At 34.7% G+C, this 25,818-nt stretch overlaps 4 protein-coding genes across 6 annotated transcripts in view; 3 read left to right on the top strand and 1 right to left on the bottom strand.

The window, feature by feature from the left end:
• Positions 1–1,625: 1,625 nt before the first annotated feature.
• Positions 1,626–6,394, bottom strand: LOC132908199 (homer protein homolog 2). Of its 2 annotated transcripts, XM_060961984.1 has the most exons (7): positions 6,155–6,394; positions 4,866–5,022; positions 4,649–4,780; positions 4,319–4,570; positions 4,076–4,222; positions 3,712–3,987; positions 1,626–3,496 (listed from the first exon to the last, which is right to left on the bottom strand). In XM_060961984.1, the coding sequence occupies exons 1-7, from the start codon at positions 6,178–6,180 to the stop codon at positions 3,311–3,313; spliced, it is 1,176 nt and encodes a 391-aa protein (XP_060817967.1). In that variant the 5' UTR covers positions 6,181–6,394; the 3' UTR covers positions 1,626–3,310. The 2 variants fall into 2 exon arrangements, with proteins under 2 accessions (XP_060817967.1, XP_060817966.1); XM_060961983.1 differs by having other exon boundaries at positions 4,076–4,570.
• Positions 6,395–6,606: 212 nt separating this feature from the next.
• On the top strand, positions 6,607–13,411 carry LOC132908205 (alpha/beta hydrolase domain-containing protein 17B). The gene is made up of 3 exons (XM_060961995.1): positions 6,607–7,657; positions 8,321–8,453; positions 8,542–13,411. Exons 1-3 carry the CDS (start codon positions 7,014–7,016, stop codon positions 8,623–8,625), a joined length of 861 nt encoding a protein of 286 aa, XP_060817978.1. The 5' UTR covers positions 6,607–7,013; the 3' UTR covers positions 8,626–13,411.
• On the top strand, positions 8,983–13,411 carry LOC132908202 (uncharacterized). Its single transcript, XM_060961991.1, has 2 exons — positions 8,983–11,311; positions 11,386–13,411. Exon 1 carries the CDS (start codon positions 8,983–8,985, stop codon positions 10,030–10,032), a length of 1,050 nt encoding a protein of 349 aa, XP_060817974.1. The 3' UTR covers positions 10,033–11,311; positions 11,386–13,411.
• A 1,975-nt stretch (positions 13,412–15,386) lies between these two features.
• LOC132908185 (semaphorin-1A-like) overlaps positions 15,387–25,818 on the top strand; it is a 395,917-nt gene continuing 385,485 nt past the window's right edge. The window contains exon 1 of one of the 2 annotated variants that reach the window (XM_060961947.1): positions 15,387–15,807. The gene's annotated coding sequence lies outside the window, so the exon portion shown is untranslated. The remainder of the gene's footprint in view (positions 15,808–25,818) is intronic. The other variant, XM_060961946.1, reaches the window with a different exon arrangement.

Raw genomic sequence — 25,818 nt, forward strand, 5'->3', positions numbered from 1 at the left:
GATATTAAACTGTTTGATAATTTTATGTTACAGATAAGTATATAAATTCTGGGTTCTTAAAAATATGTTTCTCTTTGTTTCAATTCTATTTTAAATTACTCAAAGATTCAGGAATTGTGAATAAATTTAGATATTAATAAAAATGCATGAAGTATTAAAATAATATTTTAGATATATAGAAGAACAAGTAGCTTCTCAAGAAAAAAAGATATATATAGGGAAGAGATACAACTTTGTTGTATTATAGGATAATATTTTATTTTATTAATTGATACAATATTTATTTTACAATTTCAAAATTATTGTTATTATGATAATGAAGAAACTATATAAGAATATTTTATAAATCTATTATAATAATAAATATATATAAGTATGTTAGATGTACGAAATTATTAACAACAGTAAACAATTTTTTAATCATTTTTTTCAATATAATAAGCGTATTATAACGCATTGTTGTAATTATATATGATATATATATATATATATATATACTTGTTAATTTTGGAAAATTATTATTTATGATTTGTTCGCTGTCATTATTATACATTCTTTATACATGTAAATAACCATCATATTTAATATTCATTATCATACATTTTACATAAAGTGAAACAAGTTCGCCCTATTTTTTTCTATGAAAATAATCCCTATTTACTATTTACATGTTTTTACATCTACCATATAAAATTAATACATCGCTGTGATATTTAACTTTACTCATTTCATATAAAATATAAATCAAATTAATATTTAATCGAAGCTTCTAAAATTTATAATACTGACTTTAAATTCGAAATCCTTGTTTTATATACAGCAAAATAAAACATTCAGTAATGTAAAAAAATTTATAATATCGTAGTTTACGAAAGAATATTAAATTAAGATGATATTCTATGGATTTAGCTTAATCAGGTTATTTTAGGTAAACTTTTGAAAAATAAAATGTATAATCATTACATAAAAATAATGTTAGTATAAACATATAACATAACATATAAAATTATTTTAATATAATTGGGAAATAAGAAGTAAATAAATGGTAATAATTGATTTTATTTTTAAGATATCGGTTAAAATGTTAGCAGTCTAATTGTGCAAAATGATATAAATACAACCAGCTATTGCTGACTTCCATATTTATTTTAATATAATATATGTTCTGTTGTTATTTTAATAATCTTTTTAAACTTAATAAAACTTTACTATTTTTAATCTATTATTATAAAGTTATATGTTTATATATTTCGTTACACAGTATACATAATTTATAAACTACTACGATTACATGATGTAAGAACATAATTTCATTTTATACTTTATGTAGAAGTTCGTAAGTTTATAGACATATATAAATTATAGCTTAAGGTGAAGAGAATCAGCATCTTTATAAATGTTACATATTTTTTAAATATATGAATGAGTTAATGAAACAAAACAGTAGAATTTTTACTAAATTTCCATAACTTTAGTTTTCGATCATGGTATATGCGATATATATTTTAGATAAGTAATAAAATTCTATTAATGACAATTACTAAATTAAATTTATCATATAATGTCAAAAAATTTATGAAAGTATGGATATAGTAATATCATAATTGATAATAGAACACAAGAAAGCCATCTGAAAATGTTTTATTAGGATTACATGTGGCAAGCGAGGCTTTTGTTTCCAATTCCTCAAATTTAAAACTCATTTCCATAACATTTTACGTACATACATACATACTGTCAGTACAATAAAAAGTGCTCTGTTTAGTATTTCGCACTTCATTTACTACTAGAAATTATTGTTGCAAGAAGTATCACTTTGACATCTTTAAGACAATCGGTCATCAGTCTTGGGTAAATTTTGTTTCCTAATGAGTCTATAATGCTATTCAAATACAACATATTGAAGAATATCTGGCTTGATTGCTATGGATTATTTGAATAATAAATAGCAAATAATATATATAAATCCATTTATATTACGAAGAGTGATGTTTATTTTTTCAACAATAATAACTTGATTTTCATAATAAAAACAATAAAATATTTCACACATCAAAAACATTATTTTCTCATTGTTGACGTATTAGATAACCTTCCATGTTCAAACCACTAAGTTACCCATTGTAAATGAGCCCTATAATATATTTTTTCATGTTACATTTTATATTAGATATCAATGGTTCTGTACAGCTCATGCCAGACTCTCCAATTTTATATATTTTTATACTATTGATAAAGATAAATAATATGTGCTAGAACTAGAAGAATATGGATACAATGTACAGCTGAATTAAATAGTTATACTACATAATTGAGTATCGCTAAACGTTACTAATGTTAATTGTGCAGTTTTTTTAGTCGTGTTCATGGGTACAATGAACTGAATTTTATTGTTGTCTTCAAGGGGCTAAGTTCCAAAAAACATCGAGAAACATGTATTACACTAAATCTTGTGACATTTTTGATATGTTTCATATTTTTAAATATCATAAAAGTCCTTTGTGAACATGTAATGACAATAACAGTAATAACAGTTATAGAAGTAACACTAATGATGATACTATGAGCAATAATAATAACAATTAATAGTGCAGCAATAGTGGAGGTAATTATAATAGCATTAATAATCATAATAATAGCTATAATAGTATAGTAAGAATTGTAGAGTTTAATAATGAGTCAAAGATCAACAGTAATCAGTGAAACAGCATTAGTAATGATGACTGCAGTATAATTGCAACTATAATTTATTTCACAAACATTTAGACACAATCATCAGAAAAAAACAAATTATATATGTAAATAATTTGTATGATTAATAAAAATTGATTGTAACATTTTGTATAAAAAACGTAATACAATAAATTTTAATTAAATAACCTGTAAAAATAATTGTAAAATTGTTTTTATGGTACAATATACTAGGTACATAATATGTAAATGATAGTTACGTTTCCGTCTGTGCAGAAGTATACTAATTAAAGAAACACAATATATAATACGTTTTTAAAAAGAACACATTTTTATATACAATAAGGACATGAATATGGCACGAAAAATTTATGAACGAAAACATCAAATGCTGTCATTAACTTAACACGGAATAAATACATTAAAGAGATGTAATCTATCTTTATCACTTAAAGATAGTGTTCTTAGTTTACTTTTTCAAGATTTTTTTACTATGCATGTTTTTTTTTTTGGAACCTTTCCCATTGTATTAATCTACACCGTCCATTTGTTTACTTCGCTTATATCATAAATACAAAACTCCCATGAAGAATATTCTTAGACATCACTACATGGAAACTTAAGATTGCAATGTATTTGTAATTTCTCGATGTACAGTTACCAAATCTTGTATATATCCAGCTAATCTGGCATTCAGTGTATCCAAATTCTGTTTTTGGACTTTATTTGCACTTAATGCAAGCTCTAATTGTTCATGAACAACCCTTAACATTTCACGAAGTTCTGCATTTTCTTTCTGTAAAGCCTGAAAAAGATGAGATTATGAATTTATATATTCATTTATATAAAATAGACGAATAATTAAGCATGACTAGATATTATTATTAAATTACTATACTCTTTTGATTGAAATAACATTTAGTAAATATAATAGCTAGAAAACATTTTTATATCATTTTAATTATTCCACAATCATTGGTTATTAATGTTTAATATGATTATTTTACAATATATACGTACTACAAAATCTTTATTTTTTGTAGCTATAGTAAGAGCTTTGATTTCTTCATTTTTTGTTCTAAGTTCACTTTCTAATGCTTCAACTCTCAACCTTAATGCTTCACTATTGCCTTCTGCTATTTTTCCAGCTTCGAGATCTGCATACTTGGCTTTGATCCTTGCATTGTCTTCTTTGTATAATTGTAATTGTCTTTTCCATTCATCGACATTGGCTGTGGATTCCTGTAGCGCGCTCGTTAATCTGGCATTATTTGTTTTCAATGTAGTCAATTCAACCTGCAAACAAATTTTTTGCGATAACTTATATCATATGCTAGATAATTTTTTACAATGATTATGTATGTTTTGATACATAAAACCATACCTCCCATTTCTTAGCATTTGCAGAGCTTTGCGCTAATGCAAGTTTCAGCCTATCATTCTCATACTTAAGCTGCATTTCAGCTGATTGTCCACCTGGCGTCGAACTAAGTTGCGATGATTTCCCTTGATGTTGTGGACTTTCTGTACTCTGCTGAGAAACACTCTGTGATCTTGAATGGACTGCATTTTTCAATTCATCATCCACTTTATTCTGACAACTACCAGGTAAGGGACTGCTGCTTACCAAAGACACACTGTTTTGAGTGGAGATCATGTTGGCATTTGGATTGGGATTATTCGATGCTGATATATTGGAATTAATCATCGATGAATTTGGCGGGTCTATAAGATCTTGTTCTGACGATGGCATACTCGATCGTGATGTAATCGGGCTAACATTTGCACTAGTAGCAGGAGTAACGGATGAGCTGTTTGATTGTAATTTAGCACTAGCTAATTTAGTGGCTTCCTTCACTTCATGAAACTTCTCTATGAACTGCCAAATGAATAGTATTGTCTCTGAGATTGCAGTGTACAAGTGACTGTACATTAACTTAAGACATATTTCACAAACCTTTCCTAATTCTACTTCAGATGAAAAGCCAAGACCATATATAGTATTAGCTCTAACATCTGACCATTGCCCAAATTTTTGTGATGTTTTTGTGAAGGTCATATTTGGAGTAATAGTACTGTTTATTACTGCCTAAAAGAGAAATAAAATAATGTAAATTTATTTTAGATATAGTGTATATTTACTTTGTTCAACAGTTTAGCCATTTTTCAGTCACCTTTGTTCCTTCAACAGAAATTATTCTGTATAGACTCCTTGTGGAGTCATAAAAAAATGAAATAGACACTGCTGCTGTAGATGCTGATACCCAAGATCTTTTTGTCTTAGGATCAATATGAAACACATGCCCTTTACATGTGAAAATTGGTTGTTCACTGCAATTTATTAAAAGTAAAAGACTTAGGTATTTAAATATATTGATTTAATTAATACATGCAGCATCTATTTATATATACCTTGATTTATATAATCAAAATATAAATTATAGGTGTTATAATAATAACGAATATCTTAAAGTTTATCTTTTTTGTAGAACTTTATTACATGTATATTCCACAGAAACATAACAAAATCAAATACATCAAAAAATTTCAAATATACATATCATATTACATGCCTTAAAATTAATCCAATGGAAAATCTAATAATGTTACAATTTAGCATTACAATATTGTATAAATTTGGAAGGAATCAAAAGAAATAAATATAAACAAGAGATTTTCAGTTTTCATATAAGAAACAACTATACTTTTGTCTTAATTTCTTTAATTTCTCACACGTGCAATATATGTACAATTTATATATATTGTTCTTTAAAATACGTAATTTTACCAAGTAATAAATATACTTTATGTGAAAAATAACTATAATAAAAAGAAATGAACGTTTACAATAAAAATAAACATTAATAAAGGATTCATCACTTTAATAAAATATGATATCATTTATAAAGCTGATCTAAAAAGAAATAATATAATTACATAAGCTTGGTATGTTACATCGGAAATAAAAATATAATCGCATTAAAAAACTGTCGAATAGATATTAACGTAATAAATATTTGTAGGGTCGTCGAAATGAATTTTCACAATTAGAGTCTAAAAATATATGAAACGGTGCCCGAGTAAACAACTAGAATAAACACATTTCACGCGGTGTCGACTTATCCCACTTTCACTATTTTATTTTATGGTTATACATATATGAATACAGAGGGGGAAAAAAAAAGAGAAACATTCTGGTCCAGTTTCCTCATGTATGTACGCACCCACCTAAATGCGTATCTGCGATGATGTCGGGAATATGATAGTAAATAGACGGGAAAGGAGGATAGTGTTCATTAGTTAACGCAACGAAAGCGACACGACCTATTTTGTATCAATTGACGGTATTCAGTAATAGAAGAATTAAGGATCGTTTATCATAGTTGTATGCGACATGAAAATGGTGTGTACATATATTACACACCCTTAAAAGGCGGTGCAGAATACCACCACGTTCACTTACCCCATTGTTTCTTTTCCCGATGTCATACAAATGTTGTAAATGATAATTTCACAGACTCATAGAGAAATGAATTTAACGCGAATGCGTGATAACTATTTGCGAATAGAAATTTTCAAAATGATTAGAAAATTGATGAAAATGAATTCGACGAAAGACAGAGTTACACCAGTTGACAGCCGCCATCGGCCAAAACTGTATAGGCGAACGGCAACGATCACGCAACGACATGAAACTAGTCGAGTTTCTACCATATACCTGGATTTAATCGATTTTCCACGAAAGGTTGCTATTGCTAACCTCGTAGCTTTCTTTCAAAAAAATCACTAGACACGGTCGCATAGCAAGGCGCATACTTATGTTTTCATAATGCGGTTTATATTGTTATTTAGAATGTTGGTAACATAGAGTTAGCGAGGAAACGCGCGTTTGAATACGCGATCATTCTTCGTTGCATATCGAATCATCTTGTTGGTTTTAAATGTTTCACCAATAGCGAGCAATGAATAGAGAAGAAGAACGTAGCAAAATAGCAGCATGATTTCTATCCCTTTCTTGTACTATCTTGTTTTACCAGAATACAATGGATGTGTGCAACATTCGGTAGGTGGGGGTATTATGTGAGAAAGAGAGGAAATAGGAGGGAGAGAAATCGTCCGCCTTACGAGCCGTCATGGCTGATTCATCGTAAGAGACTCTTCTAGGAGTGTGATAACAAATGACATTGTGGTTGAATCACTAGGCGTGGAAATTACAGTGGATGGAGTTATTTCTAAATCAAAACGGAAATCTCGATGCGGAGATTCCACGAAGAAACGTGATAAACGGCGTTTTCGCGTGCGCGTAACACCCCCGTGGAACGATGAACGGGTTAAGTTTTAGTGAATTGTGTTGCTTGTTTTGCTGTCCACCTTGCCCGTCCAGGATCGCTGCGAAATTAGCGTTTCTACCTCCTGAGCCTACTTACGCGTTTATTGAGGACGAAGGTTCCAAGGTTACAATTTCTCTGTCTGAAAGAGCAGAATGGCAATATACGGAAAGGGAGAAAGAGTCGGTGGAAGGTTTCTATGCAAGAACGTCACGAGGAAATCGAATTGCCTGTTTGTTTGTACGATGTTCGGCTACTGCACGTTTTACCATACTATATTCCCATGGAAATGCAGTCGATCTCGGACAGATGTCTAGTTTTTATTTGGGGCTCGGGTCTAGAATAAATTGTAATATATTCAGTTACGATTATTCGGGTTATGGAGTTTCTGGTGGCAAACCGTCGGAAAAGAATCTTTATGCGGACATAGATGCTGCGTGGCACGCTCTTAGAACACGTTACGGTATTAGCCCCGAAAACATTATCCTATATGGTCAAAGCATCGGCACTGTACCAACGGTCGATCTGGCCGCGCGATACGAGGTTGGCGCAGTTGTTCTGCATTCACCTCTAATGTCGGGAATGCGAGTTGCTTTCCCTAACACCAAAAGAACTTGGTTCTTTGACGCCTTCCCTAGGTATGTTCAATTCTTTTTCATGCACATATCCCCCTTTATCGCGTTAAATGAAACGCGATCTATAATCCGCTTATCGTATACTATGATTCGCACAGCTAAGTTTACGCGCATGGCACTATTATCCAGTTCAGGTGTACATCCATGCACGTGGTGTACATATATATGTATATGTACATACATATAAAAAAACATTTTATTCTGTATTTAAAATTTAAACGAAGTTTAAAATAAGTGGAACGCTCTGACCGGCATAACGAGTTTCACGGAAGCTTGCAGCAATGCTGCGACTGCATATATTTTTTCCGCGTTGGTATGACAGTTTTTCGGAACTCAAGTGTAGGAAGCAATAAAAGTTTACCTATATACTTGGGTCATGGAAACCTATAAATTACATGATCCGTTGACATATACTTCGCTAATAGGTTTTGTACTTTTACTGTTGCTTATCTACTCTCCATCGTTTTTTCCTTTTTTATTCAATTAAATTAAGCTAAATAATAATAATTAAATATTTGTCGATTTTCTATGTTAATTTATTATAATATATTATTAATTTATTATATATACTTGTAAATATAAAACTCATGCTTTTGTAGAAATTTTGCACTTATCACATATCAAATATATATTACATGTAAAATAAAGTTTCTTTCCTTTTTACAGTATAGACAAAGTACCCAAGGTCACATCTCCAGTTTTAGTAATTCATGGAACTGAAGATGATGTAATAAATTTTAGTCATGGTTTGGCAATTTACGAGAGGTGTCCAAGAGCAGTAGAGCCATTATGGGTTGAGGTATACAAAATTACCCACTTCCTTTTCTTCTCTCGAGTAAAGAAGACAAGAAATTTAGTCGTATAAATACTATCGCTTATGTTTTTAGGGTGCTGGCCATAATGATGTAGAGTTGTACGATCAATACTTAGAGCGACTGAAACAATTTGTAAGCGTGGAACTGATAAACTGACGGCGACTAAGCCTCTCCCAGAATCAGGGGGGGCAGGGAGGAGGACATACACATGTGAGCAGTCAAGGACATACTACTTCTAATAATTCAAATACTACCAGCTCTATTTCGACAAGCTCACAGACTGAGAAGCTTGTCTAGCAATCGCCTCCCACAGGGGAGAAGGCACCTGTCCTCCCCTGTGACGAAGAATCATCTTTCGTTTCTATTGACGACGGATTCTTCTTCCGTGATCAACAGCTAGATATTAATCAGAAAGTTCATTATAAAGATTCTTTAAAGGAAACATGTTCCGAAGACGATGACTCCAGTTTAGATAGTAATTCGAAAAGAGCTATACAACAAGATGAGAAAAGTATGAAAGAAGAGGAAATAGTAACAGATGTTCAAGATAACAAACACAGTAAAACGATATTAGGGAGTACCTCTATTTGCCACAACTTCCGGTTGAATCATATTAGTCAAGTTGCAAAAAAACATATTTCTTTACCGAAAAATTTAAAAAATCCATTTGGTAAAAATGAAAAGAATATTGTTCACAGGACTTTGAAAAATTCATTTGGTCAAAGTCATAGTAAGAAAGCTGATACACAAATATCTCATACGACTTTAGTTGACATACAGGTTGAAGACTGCCGACAATATGCGATCGGAGAAAAGTCACTGTCGTCATTTTCCAATATTCCTAATGATAATAATAAAAGTATTTCAGACTGTAAAAGTATTCAAAGTCAGTTCAAAATAGAGAGAAAATCTCCTATAAATCAATTCAAATATAGTAGTATAGAATCCGTTTTGGATTCAGAATGTACGAAGAATAATAAGAAACATTGTTGTACCAAAATTTTAAGTAAAGACGTAATTGTAAAAGGTAAGAGGTCCGAAGAGCATGAATCACAAGTTCATAATGAAAAATCAGCAGAATCTACAAAAAAGTTTTCATGGAGTAGTAAGAGTAGTAAATTTGCAAGTAAAAGTTTCGAAAAAACATGCAAAGATAAAGGAAAAAGCCAAGATTCAATGGAAAAGAAACTGAGAGCTAAAAGAATTCTTTCCAGCCCGTTAAGAAAATTTGGTCGGTCGTCTTTGACAATCGAGCCAGATAAAATTATGATAAACTTACCAAAGTGTTCTCCTTGCGCTTGTAGGTTGGCTGCAAGCTCAAAGATTTTATCCAATGATTCCAGTTTACTTCCCCGATTCACTGCGAATCTCGAGAGTCCTCATCACGCTGTACGTTCGAAGAGTCCATCGCATATAAACGTACAGATAGACATTAGTTCGAAGACTTCAGAAAGAACATCAATGCAGACTAATTTGTTGCCAAATGTAAAACAATGTCAAAATTCACGGTATACACCTCGAAGCAGAAGCGTCGGTGAGTTGTGCAACATTGTCAACAAGTGAAGCAATCTTGAATTATTCGTCTATTAGAACGGAATTATCGTATTTAACAAACTGGACTTTCGACATCATCAGTTGAATGCTCGGGAAATGTTATTCAGAAGTTGAAGCGAGAACTATACAAATCGAATACCCTGATAAAATTTAACAAGCAACTTTAGAGACAAAGTGTTAACTAAATAATATAAATTCCACGTGTCTCGCCGAGTTATCGTTCCATTATTCTTCCACATAACTGTCTTTAAAGAAATCATAGATTTATACGCACGACACTTATTCGGGCTGTAACAGTGCTAGTGAGACTGTGCACATAAATACATATACGATATATACATAAAAATTATTATATTTCTAGAGATATGAGATAATATATCTGTGCATATTAAATATTCTTACTACACATGCGTACACATACTGATGCATGCGTGTGTTTGTTGTAAGTCGTTTTCGCAGTGTATGCTGTGAAACGTTGTTATGACAAATATGTCAAGTATTATTATCATTATTATTATTATTATTACTATTATTATTATTTGATCTTTATCATCATTCTCTTTAAGACTAAGGAGTCGAATATGGCTTACATTGAAATACTTTCTGCTACCACGAATGCTATTATACTCGATTGTAGCAAGTGTGTGGCGCTAAAATTCTTCGCTGAACCTATACTCGTTAATTTAAACGTCGATATAATTTTATATTATTATTGGTTGATCAAAAAATCAGACAACTTTGTAAATGCTTTTGTTGTTGATCATTTTATCATTTTCTTATGCATTTAAACTTATTTCTCCGAAAGAAAAGAGAATAAGTAACGATTAATAGATTTGTTAATGAATGTGGGATGTGTTTTGCATTGCGTGTTTTTATGACTTTTATAAATTAGGTTCAGCGGTAAAAAAAAATGTTACGTGAAGTCGCATGATTTTATAAGTAAATCGCTGTCACTCAGACCGGAATATATGATAGCTGTACTGATAATGGAAATATTTGTTTTTGTATTGACCCACAGCAAAGGCCTGTGCAGCGAACAATGGAAATCTTCCAAGGTAGCAAAGAATTTAGGATAGAGACTAAAAGTTAATGAATAGCGTTAAGAAAATGTGTAAGTGTAAGACGTCATAAAAAACCATATGTTTTAATGACAATGAATGAGATGATGGTCTTGAAAACAACAATAAGAATAAGAATGAAACTAGATAGGGACAATATTACTGCCAAACTTGATTATGAATTAGTTTATTTCTAAAGAGGTGAATCGTTTGGAGGATCTTGTCTATAGGTATGTTTCTTGTTAGTATTTTTATATCTCGATAATGTAAATACAGTACAATTAAATAATTTTTTCTTTACTAGTGTATGTATAATGTATGCGACAACGTGAAATGACTGTACGGAGCCAATGGAATGAATCGGCGCTTGTACATGTATGTATTTCTTTAGGGATTGTTCGTTTTTAATATTAATTTTGCATTCTCGTGAACATTTCTACCCGTCCTCGTTGTCTTTTAAACAAGAAATTGCTATGAATGTCTTCAAACTATAAGTATACACTGAAATTAAATGTTTGTATAATTATGATGGTATGAACGAATGGAAAGTGAATATATTTTTATTATCTATTTATGATACATGGCTTCCATTTTTCGATGGTTTTTGGCTACATCTGAAAGTACCTTATCTAAAAAAGGATATAAGATCGTAAAAATTTAATTTAAAGAAGAAAGGTCGATCTAATAGATCGTTATTGAAAGATACGAAATATTTTCGTTTGTTTAATCGTAGCTTTGATAATTTTAATTATTGTTATTTATACGTGTATTACTTTTTCTATTTGTTTCACATTGTTGTTGAAAAATTTTCTACTCGATTGTCAAACATTATATTCACTTTCCTCTAGCATTAATCTTTTAGAGTAGTCTATGGTACATAATAGTACCGAAATAGAAAGAGTCCGATGCTACCCTTCCATTGGCTTTCACGTAGCCGCTGTTAAATTGATCTGTATCGCAATTATTACGTAACTCGTGAAAAAAAATTTATACCGTTGTTCGACAAATACCCAGTTTTATAAACGGCAGATATTTCAGAGAGGATTTTATAGAAAACTCCGCAAAGATAACGTATAATAGTAAAATGATCGGTGCTCGCCGAAAACTAGAACTGATCGTTTATAAAACTGGATAAAAACTAACTTTTGTACAGCATATTTCGAATGCATACGTGTCCCCTCTTTCTTCTACTTTCTTTCTCGTTTCCCGTTGTGTGTTTCTCTTTTTCTCTCTTTCTCTCGCTCATTTCTTTTACTATTTTTTACTACCCTATTCTGTCTCTCAATATGCGTCAAGCAATCGACCGGTTTTGAACAACACTTTCGTCTTTCATAATTGCATCGTGCCGGTAAAATGGTACTCAATGGTCTTTGAGGGGGACGGGGGTATCACGCGAATCACGGTGCGGTATTCATAACTGTACATAATAGCGTGTAAGTGAAGTATTAGAAATAATACGCTCGATGTTCTATTCGGTCGTAACCAATGTACTTACGGGAGAAGATGGGTTAAAGAGATGGGAGGGAGGAGATAACAATGATAGAGATTACGAGATCCCCTGTACCGATCGTTAGTGTCATATGTATCACGAAGTGTAACGACTGTAACACAAAATGAATTAGTTGATTAGTTGTCTGATAAGTAAACATGTAGCTCATTACAAAATTATTATAGGGCAGGAAAGAGAAGAAAGAGAAGAAAGATGAGTATCTCGGATTGAATAACAAAATTACTGTTTTATTTAGTGCATAAAGACATAATACCAAGCGAAATAACGTTATTTCTTACGAAATCGTGTAGAATGCGTAGTCTGAAATACACTTGCTGGGCACCCGATTAGGGTTGTTTTAGAATTTTATACTTCCATCGCACTTGACTTGAGCGTACTGCATTGCGATATAGTTTGTCAAGCTCTGCGACGTTTAAATAGTGTACAATTGTTGTATAAATCATACAAACGTCATCTGTAGGCCCATATTATTCAACTCCGCTTATTTTATCGGTGTATCTGGCGGTATCGCCGATAAATAGTCATTTATCGAATAAATCATTTCACGCCGGAAGTATCGTCATCCTTCCGTTTAAGCAATCGGTTATCACGCGTTCGTTAAAGCGGTAGAATTATATTTAAATAATGCAGCCGCTCATTGTCATGCTATTCTGTAAAATCGAAATTGTGTATGTACTTGATTTTGATCCCGTTCCTTTTTCTTTCGATCTTTTTTTAAACGTCTTTTTCTTTTTTTACTATCGAACATTGAAAATTGGTATTTGTAATTAATATTACTGAAGTAACAATGTTAATAAAATCCTATAGAAATGACAGTAAACATCATCATGTTCTATCTATTAATAATTTACGACCCAAACGCACATTCTTTTTTATCAAACTACGATACAGAATTTTCCAGATGTGACGAAGTACATTAAGTTCCTTGAACGCGAACAAACTTTTCGCTTTGATACGCGGTAAAGGCAATATAATGATCAAAGAGTGCAAATTTTGTTTTCTTTCTAACACGCATAGCTATTTATAAAAGTACATAAAAGTGCGCTATAGTAGCGCGCGAGTTCGGAAATTATTTCATTTTTAGTATCGGTCAAGTTCGTTTCGTTGAGTCGAAAGAACAGCAGACGGTCATCGAGCGTAGTTTTAAATTTCACGGTGGATAAGACGCTTGCTGTTGCAATTAATTAAAATCGTTGCTGGTTATTAGATAGTCACATAATCCTGGCTATATCCTCGAATAACGCTAATACGATGCAACGTTTGCATTGATCATCGGCATTTTGTCCCGAAGGTCAATGCGTTTCTATGATGAGGGAGAAGGAAATGCTCGAGAACCACGAGCTGGTTCGCTGGACTCGACTCAGCACCTTCGCAGCTCACCTGCGCTGAAACCTGATGCTGACGATAAAAATGAGAACAGGTTACGCGGCGTCAGCTTGAGCTCCAATGGTTGCGCTATACCTTCAGCCAGCCTACAAAGCTACTCCAAAGAAGAGACAAAATTTTCTGCTACCGTTCGTGTCTCGCGAATTAATATCTATTCGCGACTGTCATCGGCAATGATTCATTTTACGCGATTCCGAGTTTCGTTTCGTACGCAATCTACGTAAAGTTACAATATAGATAGAAGGTCATTCGTTGTACGACTCTTTAAAACCCTAACATTGAATTTAATATTCCAAAAGTAAATTCTTATAAAACGTGTAATTTACGCGTAGGAGTCGTAAGAATGGATAATCGATAAAGTTGAGTGCTAGTAGAGTGCTAAATATATATACTTTTATCACTTAGTTTATTAAGTTTATTTATAGATCTCTTTTGTCAAACTCATTATTTATTATGTCGTGAATAGAAATGTTTATGATCTAAACTTTCTTATGTTTGTTTCGAATACAGTAGAATTACAGTTTTCTTCTTTCGTAACATGTGTTACAACGCGATCCATCTATATTATACCATTGCTTGACGTTTAGAAGTTATTAGAAAGATTGTGAAAGTATTTTAATGAATATGAAACGTTATTTTCTTTGCATAACGATAAATTGCTTTATTAGCAACTCGAATACTTTGCCACGCCCTCGGTGTGTAGCGTCACGCAGTCTGCTGAACAATTGTACTTACTTACTCCATATCACACGCCGTCGTACGTAGTGTCCATTAGAGCGTCTACGCGTTGCATACATGCAAGTAGGCGTTCAACTCAGTATCGTATTATTTCAAGAAAAAGAGTACGTCTCCAGATCAAAAGGACCAAAATTACACGTGTCGTATATTAAGTAAAATATTGTTTTCTGTACAAACGATTTTAAGCAAAATTCGCTCATGATAATTACAACGTTAAAAGCACATATAGATTAGTATACATATAGATTAGTATAATCGTACTGCTATTTGCGCACGTGTAAATGTTTTTATGAACGTAAGTAGACGTTAGAAATGATTATCTTAATAAAGACAAATAGTCGTTAGATAGTGAATTACACGTATTACGTGCGAAAAGCTTATCGTGTAAAATTAATTGTTTTAGCGTTTAAAAATTTTCAGGTTGCGAGTGTGCTTGTATGTGTACGTTCGTGACAAGTGTCTGTAGGGTCTTTGTCGCGTAAGTACATACTATTGCGTGCAGGATAGGTATCGAAGAATCGTCGAAGGCCGAAGAAGGGACCAAAGAATGGTCGGAAAGGATAGGAGCAGCAGCAGCAGCAACAGCAGCAGCAGCAGCAGCAGGGCAGAGGGGAGAATGGTTGACTGCTAGAGAAAGATGGTGGGGATCGCGGGAGAAGAAGTGGGGTACAGCGGGAAATAGAGTCGGTAGTGGCGGCAGTTGCGTCTCGAGCAGCGCGCGTATTGTTTCGTTCCGTCCTATTCGTGTACCCTCTCGTGATAGCTACCGAAGCTTTTACGTGCCGATCAAATTCGTTTCTTTTTTTTTTCGTTTTGTGCTGCGACTCGCTCCCACACGGCATCGCCAGGGAATTTATAATTACGTGGGACGTCCTATTAAAAAGGACAGTGAGTTCGGTGATGTTTTTTCAGTGTTATTTTTCTGTGTTTAACGTTCGTTTATGGTAGGGAAATAGTTCCATCTCGCGTAGGTTTTACCACGAAGATTTTTCACTAAACACCCATTGGGATTTTTTGTGAGTTACTTCTACGCGCCGAGGGTTGTCCCATACTGGCAGAATACACTTTGTACCGATCCAGACAATATTTCTGGTAAGTTTGAAAAATACGTACTTTCGTTTCCGACCACATAATCGTCGTAGGCTCGGGTTAGTTGTTTCAAAAGCGTCATCGAATCGTTGATCGTCGACGCGAAGTGCCGGTGATAGAAGACCCTCGTTCCGCCTTAGGGTCTTCTATCACTGTTTCGAAGTTTACGAACGCTCGCAGTCACTGAGTTAGAGTAGGAGGAAAGTGTCGTGAATACGAACCGTTGTCCGGTGCAATTAAGAATGCTGGTAGCGTGCGAGAATCGCATGGCGTTTGGCACGAAGTGCAATAACGGTTAGTTTATTCTCGTTCGTATAACTGCTGTATCCTTTGTCATAAATAGTAAATACACGTGTGCAGAGACGACGCCAACGTCGCGTCGTGTTGTGATATGTGTCAAGTGTTGGTCCTAGCGTGCTTTACGCCTTAGAAAAGCGATTCCCCTTCCCCTCTCCCATTATCATTCCCTTTTCAAAGGAAAAGCCTTTTTCTATATCGTTTCGGAAGAATTGGAATAGGCATTTTCGGAGATACGCATCAAGCCATATAAACACGATACACATATACTTCATCTGAACGCTTTCGAATATTTTCATCTCATTTATGAACGGTGACAAGATTCGCATAAACAGTGTGTTATCATCGTTCAAAAAACATTCTTCGTTCCAGTTCTTTCACCCTCGTTTCTTAGAATTTGTGTCCAATACGATCAAGAATGTAAACAAATAGAAACGAGTGCTTGGAATCGAACGAATATTCGAGTTCATTTGCGTATTACTCGGAAATAAACGAACCAATGAAATGCTTAGTTTCATCGTGTCGATAAGTTTGATATACATTCTTATATTCGTTTTGTGTCGTTTTACACCCCATTACGGATCATTGTAACAAGATGGTATAGAATTTTCGAAGTTAGACACTAAACATGTGCGCGTAGCATCGGTGGAGTGACCGTTTAACGAGATAAATTCTTCTGGAACGTTTTCACCACGACACGTCGACGAAGAAAAATGAAAAATAAAGTGCACGGTTTGAACGTACGCGTCTAGGTATACGCGACGGAAGTTTAGAAAGTTGTAGCGAGTCGTATATATACATGCTGACCGGCTACCCAGCCATTCTGTACGCTCAGAACCGGTTTCGAGGTTTTCGCCCGAGGGGCCCCACGATTCGAACGTAACGACGCGTGGTGTTCGAACACGATAAGCTTGTGGTCACGTTGGGCCTGTATCAGGCTACAGGGAAATATCCCAAATTGTCGATTGTATCGACTATATTTCTTTGTATAATGTATGATCGTCATGACGATACGACAACATTTTTATCAAAAGTTTTACAGCGTTTGCAGTAAAAAATAGTAAGGTTAATGACCGAATTACGGTGTATAATAACATATAAATCGGATTAAAATGTTTGAAATATTTTGATGGTTATAACAATCCGATTACCGGGACTGTAACGATAAAATGATACTTTAAAAATATTTTCAACGGTAGGAAATTTGTACTGTTTCCAGGTGGTTGAAAGTATGCACAACGATAGTGTCTACAAGTGACATCTATGATTTACAGGCGTGCGCAGTTCACAAACATAAGTCGCGTTTAAATAGAAATAAACGTCGCGTAATGAGATTCGTGATAAGATTTGTGGCAGTGTTTTCACATTGATTACTCGCGTATTGAATCTTTGCATTCTATTTTAATATTAACGGTAAGGGCATCGTTGGATACTGTTGCACTGACCATATTTTTCACTTTTCTGTACAAATCTAAATTTAGTTCGAAGCGTACCAATTATATTCCACGCACTGTACAGTAATTACTGCGTTTGTATATTTTTATGATTATATGCTACGCTACATTGCCATGATTCGTTATCTTCGTTAGCAAGGGCTTACTAATAAAGCATGATCTTTATTCGATATCTTTCATTGTGTTTTAATGACAGTCCAGTGGCTGGGAACATCCATAATTGTCTGTAGCAAATCTAAATCGATCGCTACTATAACGCCTATTATTCGAACGATGGCTGGCTGTTGTTCATAATAAGCGAGTTATTTTCTTTTGTAATTCGAAGATCGGTGGCATGCTCTTCTTGCTTTGCTCATCGAGATATAACAAGGTCCATTTAGTATGCTCGATGAATATTTTTAACTTAAATGAAAATTGAAATTTAACTGGTAAATTCTTTCTTTAGTATATATGTATGCTTTCTTTTTTTCTTTACTGGAAATTGAACGTTATTTTTACGCAAGTTTTACTTTAAAAGAAAATAAAGGACAGTTAATACAAAAGCCACTGGATCTGAAAATTAGTGTTTGTAAATTTGGATATCTACGAAATAAAAATGCTCGCGTATATCATGGTATTAATAGCCGACTAAATTTTTGTTAGGTTTCCAATTGTGGAAATGTGATCCGTTGTTTCAAGTAGATTGGATGGACGGTAATTCGATAAACAACGGTGATGGAGTCTTTTGTTCTATTTTATATTACGAACAATTAATATTGTAAAATTAATTGGAATGCTGGTTGTACAAAATGAATAACAAGATACGATACTTGTTTGTAAATGAATAATTGGAATAAAGAGAGAAGGTTTTACGGTTATTTATTAGTATACTTTTTCAATGTTTAACGGGTAATATTTTATTCTTTCGCGTATTAACGATAATAGAATATTATGTATGTATATTGACATTACTAGGAGACCAACTTTTCTTTCATTTAGTCACGTTTACTGTTTCTTGACTTTGTACCGTAAGAAAGAACATGTCGGTAGATGTAAACACGAGATGTGCATTGGGATGAGTAAAGTGTGTCATGTTTGTTAAAGAAATATGTACAGTAACCTTTTGCGTGATCCATGAACTTTCATCAAACATTTACAGACCTCTTCGACGAGAGAAAGCTGTAAAAAAGAGGTATTTATGGAAATATATACATTGCTTTGGATGGATCCCTAGCGAAAAGAGAAAGTAACGATATATTGTCTAAGACGCTGCTTATATGTAAATGCGCGTATATAAATGTACTTTAGTCGAAATATGGAGTTACAATTTGTTTGTCGCAATTGGTCTTTCGAACATTTTTTACTACAAATGTTTCGTCCTGAATTATGTCAATTACAACTTACGATTCATATTTTATTGTATAAATATTTATAAAGTAGGATATTTGTGAACACAGCAACAGGTTATAGTTAGTAAAGCTTGTAACCAGTGATCGAATTGTTTTATTTGTACAGTATATAGCAAGTACGTAGCAACGAAACAGAATAATCGATGCTCGCAACTTTCTTAACACTACAACTATGGATAGTTAACACGAAGCTATTTCTACCAAAAGCAGTCAAAATGAACAGTCTTTAAAAAATACGTAATAATAGAATATTTTTATATTTATTGATTTATTATTTTCTTACAGAAGGAATTCCATGTTATGTAGTATATTTTTGGTATTATTAATCCATCTGGGACCATAATCCCTAAACGAGGGTTGACACGTTTATAAAATTGTAGAACCAATCATTTTGATTGGTGTGGTGTTTCTAGTGTTACCATTTAGCGATCTAGCGATCGATCCGGAATTTTCCTGATAACTGATATCATCATATAGAATGATACGCAGTAAACATTTTAAAAACGCGTGGGAAGTTGTACAGAACGAGCAAACTGGTTAATTAGAGTTGGATAAACAGATCGACCCTTTTACACTTTGACAAATACCAGTCATTTTGACCGGTGTTGGTATAAGTAACATTGATACAAAATTATTTTCAGTTTGAATACATAAAAAAGAAAATAAAATTCATTATATTATTCTTTTAGTTATCATTGCGAAAAAAATATAACACGAAGTGGGAATTTTAAAATAAAATTGTAAAACCACTCAATTTGACTGGTGTGCTAGTTCTATTATTAATCGACGTTTCAACCGACCGTTTTCCTCCTTCTTTTTAACCGAATGTAAAGCAAGAGAATCGAGGATTGTTTATTCAGATGATACTTTCTTGGATCTGAATTCTTATACGCAACTTTTTCCATTCGTATCGATGCGTAATGTACGCCAAGGATTATTCAGAATATGCCGGTGTGCTCGACAATCTTAATCGCGTAGCGCAAAGTTGGCATTATTCCATTCTGGTGATTTGTCACGAACGAGAGTTGATACCGGTAGTGCGAATAGACGATTCATATAAATCCTCGAACCGAGCGGTTTTCACATTATTCTAATTGGCAAACTTTGACTTCTACTTGCAATTTATGAACACTCTTCTTGCTATGGTACACACGTATAAATCCTGTCGTACAGCGATGATTTATCGCGTCGAGTCTTCTTATGCATGCATTTATTAAACTCGTTCGGTTAAAATACCGAAGATAACGGTATCTCGTCGTCGATTACCAGTTTTCCGAATTATCCGAGACACGGTGATTTATCTACGAATAAGTTTAACCGTATAAATAGCAAGTTGCGTATAAGAAATCGACTCTTTTGAATGTCGTAGAATCTCTGAGGCGCGTTAATTTCTAGAAGAAAGAAGATGAAAGATGGACCAAGAAAAAGTGAGGTCGAAATGGTTAATTCTTAGGATTAGATCACGACACGATGCGACGTTGTGTTTGGTGAAGACGACGTCGTCGATTATTCAGCTTTCGAAGGTGGACGACGACGTTGCTCTTCTCCGGTCATTAATGTCATCGGGAACAGTTGATACCGCAACACGAGTAGACTATTCGTACTAAAGCTGAGAATCGTGTAGGCAGGTTCGCGGAAGAGAAAGTGCTGGTTTTACGTTCACATATTATAACGTCGACGTGGAAGTAGACGGCGGACATTCGCTAACCACGACCACCTCGCTCTATTCTTTTCGTGTTCTCGATTTCCTTCTTGTCTAGACAAAACATTCCTTCTTCCTTTCCTCTCTGCTTCTTACTCTCCTTCTGTTTGTTCGTGTTGCTATCTCGATGGATGCCGATGCAAGAGTAAAGAGACAAGTGGAATATTCGGAAGCGTGCCAAGTAGATATTTATATGGCACCCCGCTGGGGGTAGCCGCCCACATGCTATATTTATTTTTTATTTATATTTTTTTTTTTCTTCACCAACAAGATATATCACTTTACCAAATGTCCGCAAGGACAAATTGTAAAATAACCAAAATAAAATAAAATAAAAAAAAAAAAAAAAAAAGTAGATATTTATACGGTAACGAGAAACGTTGGGCCTGTTTGTGTCGCGTCGTATCGTATCGTGTCCGGCCGAATACGAGGCTACGGTTCTTTCTCGCAAGTTGCATGTCTTAAATCTTAAGCGTAGAAAAGCGATGTTTGTAACGAGATGTCGTTATCCTTTGTTTCTTATTTTTAGTGTTTCTCGCTTAGATTTCGTTCGCCATTCATGGCTTACCATTCGTGTCTTTCTCGCTCTTTGCTTCGTTTTCTTTCTTTATTCGCGTGTATTTTACTAATTTGGAATTGTGAATGAAAATTTCTGATTTCAGTATTCTCGTTTAGAGAAATAAGATGGAAGTTGAAATCGTTAGGATCCATCGCCGAGTGAATTTCATTGCACGCCGTACAGCGCTAAAGTACTTTCTTGCGTGCTGTTTTTTCCTTCATTGAATAAGTATGAGGAACTATATCTATGATGTTCGGTAGCTGGCTGTTCGCCGTATGCTTCACGGAATAATATCGATTTTCGAATAAATATTCTTGTTTCTCTTTATGCTATCTGGCTTGTATCTACGATTATACGATCGTTACTTGTTTCCGTATCTTATTATTATGATATTCATAATAATGTGCGATGTTTTTCCATTTGTCACGCCATGCTTTCGTGAAAAGTTTTTAAGAATTATTATGCAGTCATTATGAACCAAGTTGTAGGTTGTAGAGAGTACAAGGCTCGGTCGGAAGAAACAAACTCGTCTCGTTGTTTCCTTTGTCCATTTCTAATAAAACCTGTGCTGCTGTAAATTAGGAGGAACGAAATTTTCTATCTTTGGTCCCTGTAATGAATAATATCGATGTTTTTGAGAAACAATAAATTGGTTCGACTTTGATTAATTGTTAATTATTCATCAATTATTCAATTATTCCGGTATTTTTTCACTTTGTGTTTACTTTTCATTCGTTGCACCATGCGTAAAAAATGTCATCTTGTACGTTACAGAAACACTTCGTTGTATATTTTCAAGAAAAGATTTTATATCAGCCCTATTCTTCCGTTCTCTTACCTCGTTCTCCATCCTGCAAGTATTCCGTAATAATTTCTCGCGGTTTCACATTTTCTCCTCTTTTTCTGTATATTTTCAATCAGTCTCTGTGGACTCAACCGCAATACGAAACTATGTCTTACCATTTACCTTGGCTAACGTTTTTATTAGGTCTTTTCATAGGTACCGTCGTATCTATCGTCGTTTAACTCTAAAACATTGAAAATTTCGAAAAACCAGCAAACGTAAAAAAAAAGGATGGTATATGTACTTTGCAGCCGAGTAAAATTATCTGTTATTTTCTAGAACAACTGGTCCATTCTTCGAACAATTTGTCAATCGGTCTCTTGAAAAATTGTTAAGCTAATTATAAATGTTCGCAGCTATCGTTTCATCGATTTCATACTATTTATTTCATTTTATAATTTCATATTAATTACGAAATGACTTTGTATGTATGTTGTGGATGCGAACCTACTGTTTACCATGTTTTACGTTGTTCGCGGAAGAAAAATTGGAACACGGGTGGTCTGTCGAAAAGAAAAGAATCTGATAGTTTTTCATTCATTTTCGTACGTATTGTACGTGGAGAGGCTTGCGAGTCGTTCTTTTTCGTTGGCTATAATTTCCATTATGGAGTGTTTGTCTCGCTCGCTCCCTCTTTAATGGTGAGCAAGCAGGCGAAGTGAAGGAAGAACGAACGAACGAGTACGGCTACGGGTACGGGTACTTACTAGCAGCTCTGTCATCGGTTGCCAGAACGGTCGAGCGTGAAGGTAGAAGAACGGGGTGGGAAGAGACCATTACCCACCGAGAGTAAGAAACGGGCAGCGTGGGCCAGGTACACTCGACCCGAGAAATCCTCGTACACGTCGTACTACCGTCGAGTGGACCGAACAGCTTTATATTTCCCCTCTACTCCTTTTCTCGCGCGTTATTACGTAACGTACATGTGTAGGAACATGTAAAATGATAATTTTAACAGAAATCGTCGAGCGCGCGTGTCGTCCGTATGACCGGATGGTTGAACGTCAGGCGAACATTTTCGCGACCTGCAGCCTCGCATAATTATGTAACACGCGTGGTTTGAGGTGCGTTATATCGTAATAACGCGACCACGGTGATACGGAATCTACGCCTCATACGTTACACGTACTCAGGTACCGGCTGCCGTGTATAGTTTTCGCTGGCATTGATTTACGGAAGATTCCGGTTTTCGAATGTGCTGCGCTCGTGGGCGTAGCCCCGATCGAGACGTCGAGATTAGGATTACCGCGCGAAGCGTATAACGAGCGAGTTTTCGCGCCGGATAATTAAGGCAGAGATATCGGGGGTAAAAGTAGCGCAACGGATGGATAAGGTTTCCTTTACAAGATTCGGCACACGCTTTACACTCGATACTTTGCACCGCGACGACGTAGTTGTACCACGTTGCGAAATAAGCGTATCCCGACCGTGAACGCGATCGTCGAACAATTTCGGTATTTGTGGATACGAGTGCCGCTTATAGGCGGCCCCATATATCCATCCAAATGACGCATATACAAGTGCTATCTGTAGTCAATAATATATTTTTTCGTTATCGGCAGAACATTTTCTGTTGATTTTATTGACATATTGGATTAATCACTTCTTAAAGTTACTCATTGTTAAAACAACATCAAAACGTTTCACGCAATATATTTCAAACATCCAAACGATCGTATACTGTTTCATGCTCAAAGATTTATTAAATCCATTGACAGTGAAACGATATTTCATATACGGTTTGTACAAAAATTATTGTTATTTAAGACTTAGGAAAACGTATATACAGCAATCACGCACACTGTGTCACACACGCGTTTCCGTTCAGTAACAGTACTTTGGCAGACTGGATTGCCGAAGCGAAAGGGTTAATCTCGCGAGACTTGGCGCCGATACGAGATCACTCGTCTACGTTACACGATCTTCCCTCTTCTTCTTAATCTGAACGCTTTCTCGGAGAAGGTGATACAGATATCGTTCGATGATGAGCAATCGTTTTGCTCCAAGTATCGACTTTCATATGCGTTTATCGTGCCTAATTGGCCACTGGATTAGTTTCAGCAGTGTCACGCGTTTACTCGACCAGACCTTTGCAAACATATGCCTTTACGTAATCTTTTACGATTGGATTGGATTGGACTGGATTGGATTCGATCCGTTTCCCACCAGTTTTCGGCCACGTATTACGTAGCCACGGCTATGCACGAACCTCCGGTCGAACGTTCAACTTTTCCTCCAACCACCTTGCAACCACCTACATCCGCTAGTTCCGTGCTCACTTTCCCTCTTTCTCTCTTTCTCTCGTTCGCTGGTTCGCATTCCAACAGGTGCGAAACGCGTCACCGCGCGCTCTGCCAGAGAGGGAGGACGAGCTTTTATCACGTACAGACAGACGCATAGGTTGCACGTGATGCCAGAGGGATCGACCGTTCCTACAAGGCTGAACAAATCCTTTCCTTTGTATTCGACGGCATGGAAAATTCCTGGTTAGTTGCTAATCCGACGAATCGTTGCTTCTGGACGAACAATTTTCCATGGAACTCGCGGTCCCGGATAGTTATGCAAGCACACGCGTCACTCTTACTTTTGTCACGCCTTTGGCCATATTTTCAGAAGCAAATGCCTTCGTAGACTGCGACGAACTTCTTCGTGTGCAAGGATAGAACAAGGATTTCAAAGGACTTCCTTTCAAAATACAGTTCTTGTTTCGAAAACTTTCTTCCAGTTGTCCCATCCTTTTCGCGATGGAATAATCGTTGCACGGTGTGCACTAATGTCGATGTCGTTTTACCAACAGTTCTTTGCAACTTGACTCGAAAGTTGTTGCGAAGCGTTGTTGGACTTTTTTTTTTAAATAAAAGGCGGCTTTGTCGTTCGTCAACTTGGCCGAATATGGGGACATTCTGAACCCCAACGTAGAAACGGAAGCTGGGTTACCGTTGACCCAGAGTAGCGTGTATTGGAAAATGAACTTTTACTTGAGAGTGGCGTAATGTAATTTAAGGATGGAAGAAATATTATAAATAGATATATGGACGACTAGAATATAGACAAAACATTGACGTTAATGTCGGATATTATTATAATATCGTGTAGCATAGTATCGTCATGGTTGCTACGTTCATCGAATTATTCGTTAAGATGATTAATACTTTAAAAGCTTCTTACCGTTTTAAACGAACGCTGTTCTTCTTTTCTTCTTCATGTTTATTATCCCTTTGCGTTGTCTGAAATTGCATTTCTTCAAGTGATAGCACCATGTAGGACTGTAACGTTCGAGATGTAGCACTTGTTACACAGAATTGGTGGAAATTATACGGAACTCATCTTGTTCGCGAGTGTTAAGAGAATTTTATATTTTATTTAATAACTTTTGTTATGAATTAGCAGTATATGCTTGTTGTGACAAACTTCACCAAAAATCTATATTACTTTGAAACAATGTTTGGTCTTTGTTTCTACTCTAGTGCCAAGCAAAATGAAAGAAAGACAAAGTGCTTATATCCCATATCTCATGCAAATGAAATAGGCAGTATCTTTAAAATGATTAGAAAGAAAATGAATGGTGTAACGATAAAATGGAATAGTGCAGCACTATCTTACATACTTCGTTCGAATCGTACGGCATTCCTTTGGGTTAAAGATATAAAGATATTACTTAGGAGACTATTGAAATGCTTCTAATTTCTATACATACATATTTATGCATCTATGGGGAAATAAAGATAGTACATTTCCTACATATATATTATATCATTTTCAGTGATTTT

The sequence above is a fragment of the Bombus pascuorum genome, chromosome 6, assembly GCF_905332965.1.
Source record: "Bombus pascuorum chromosome 6, iyBomPasc1.1, whole genome shotgun sequence".
Classification (NCBI taxonomy): domain Eukaryota; kingdom Metazoa; phylum Arthropoda; class Insecta; order Hymenoptera; family Apidae; genus Bombus; species Bombus pascuorum.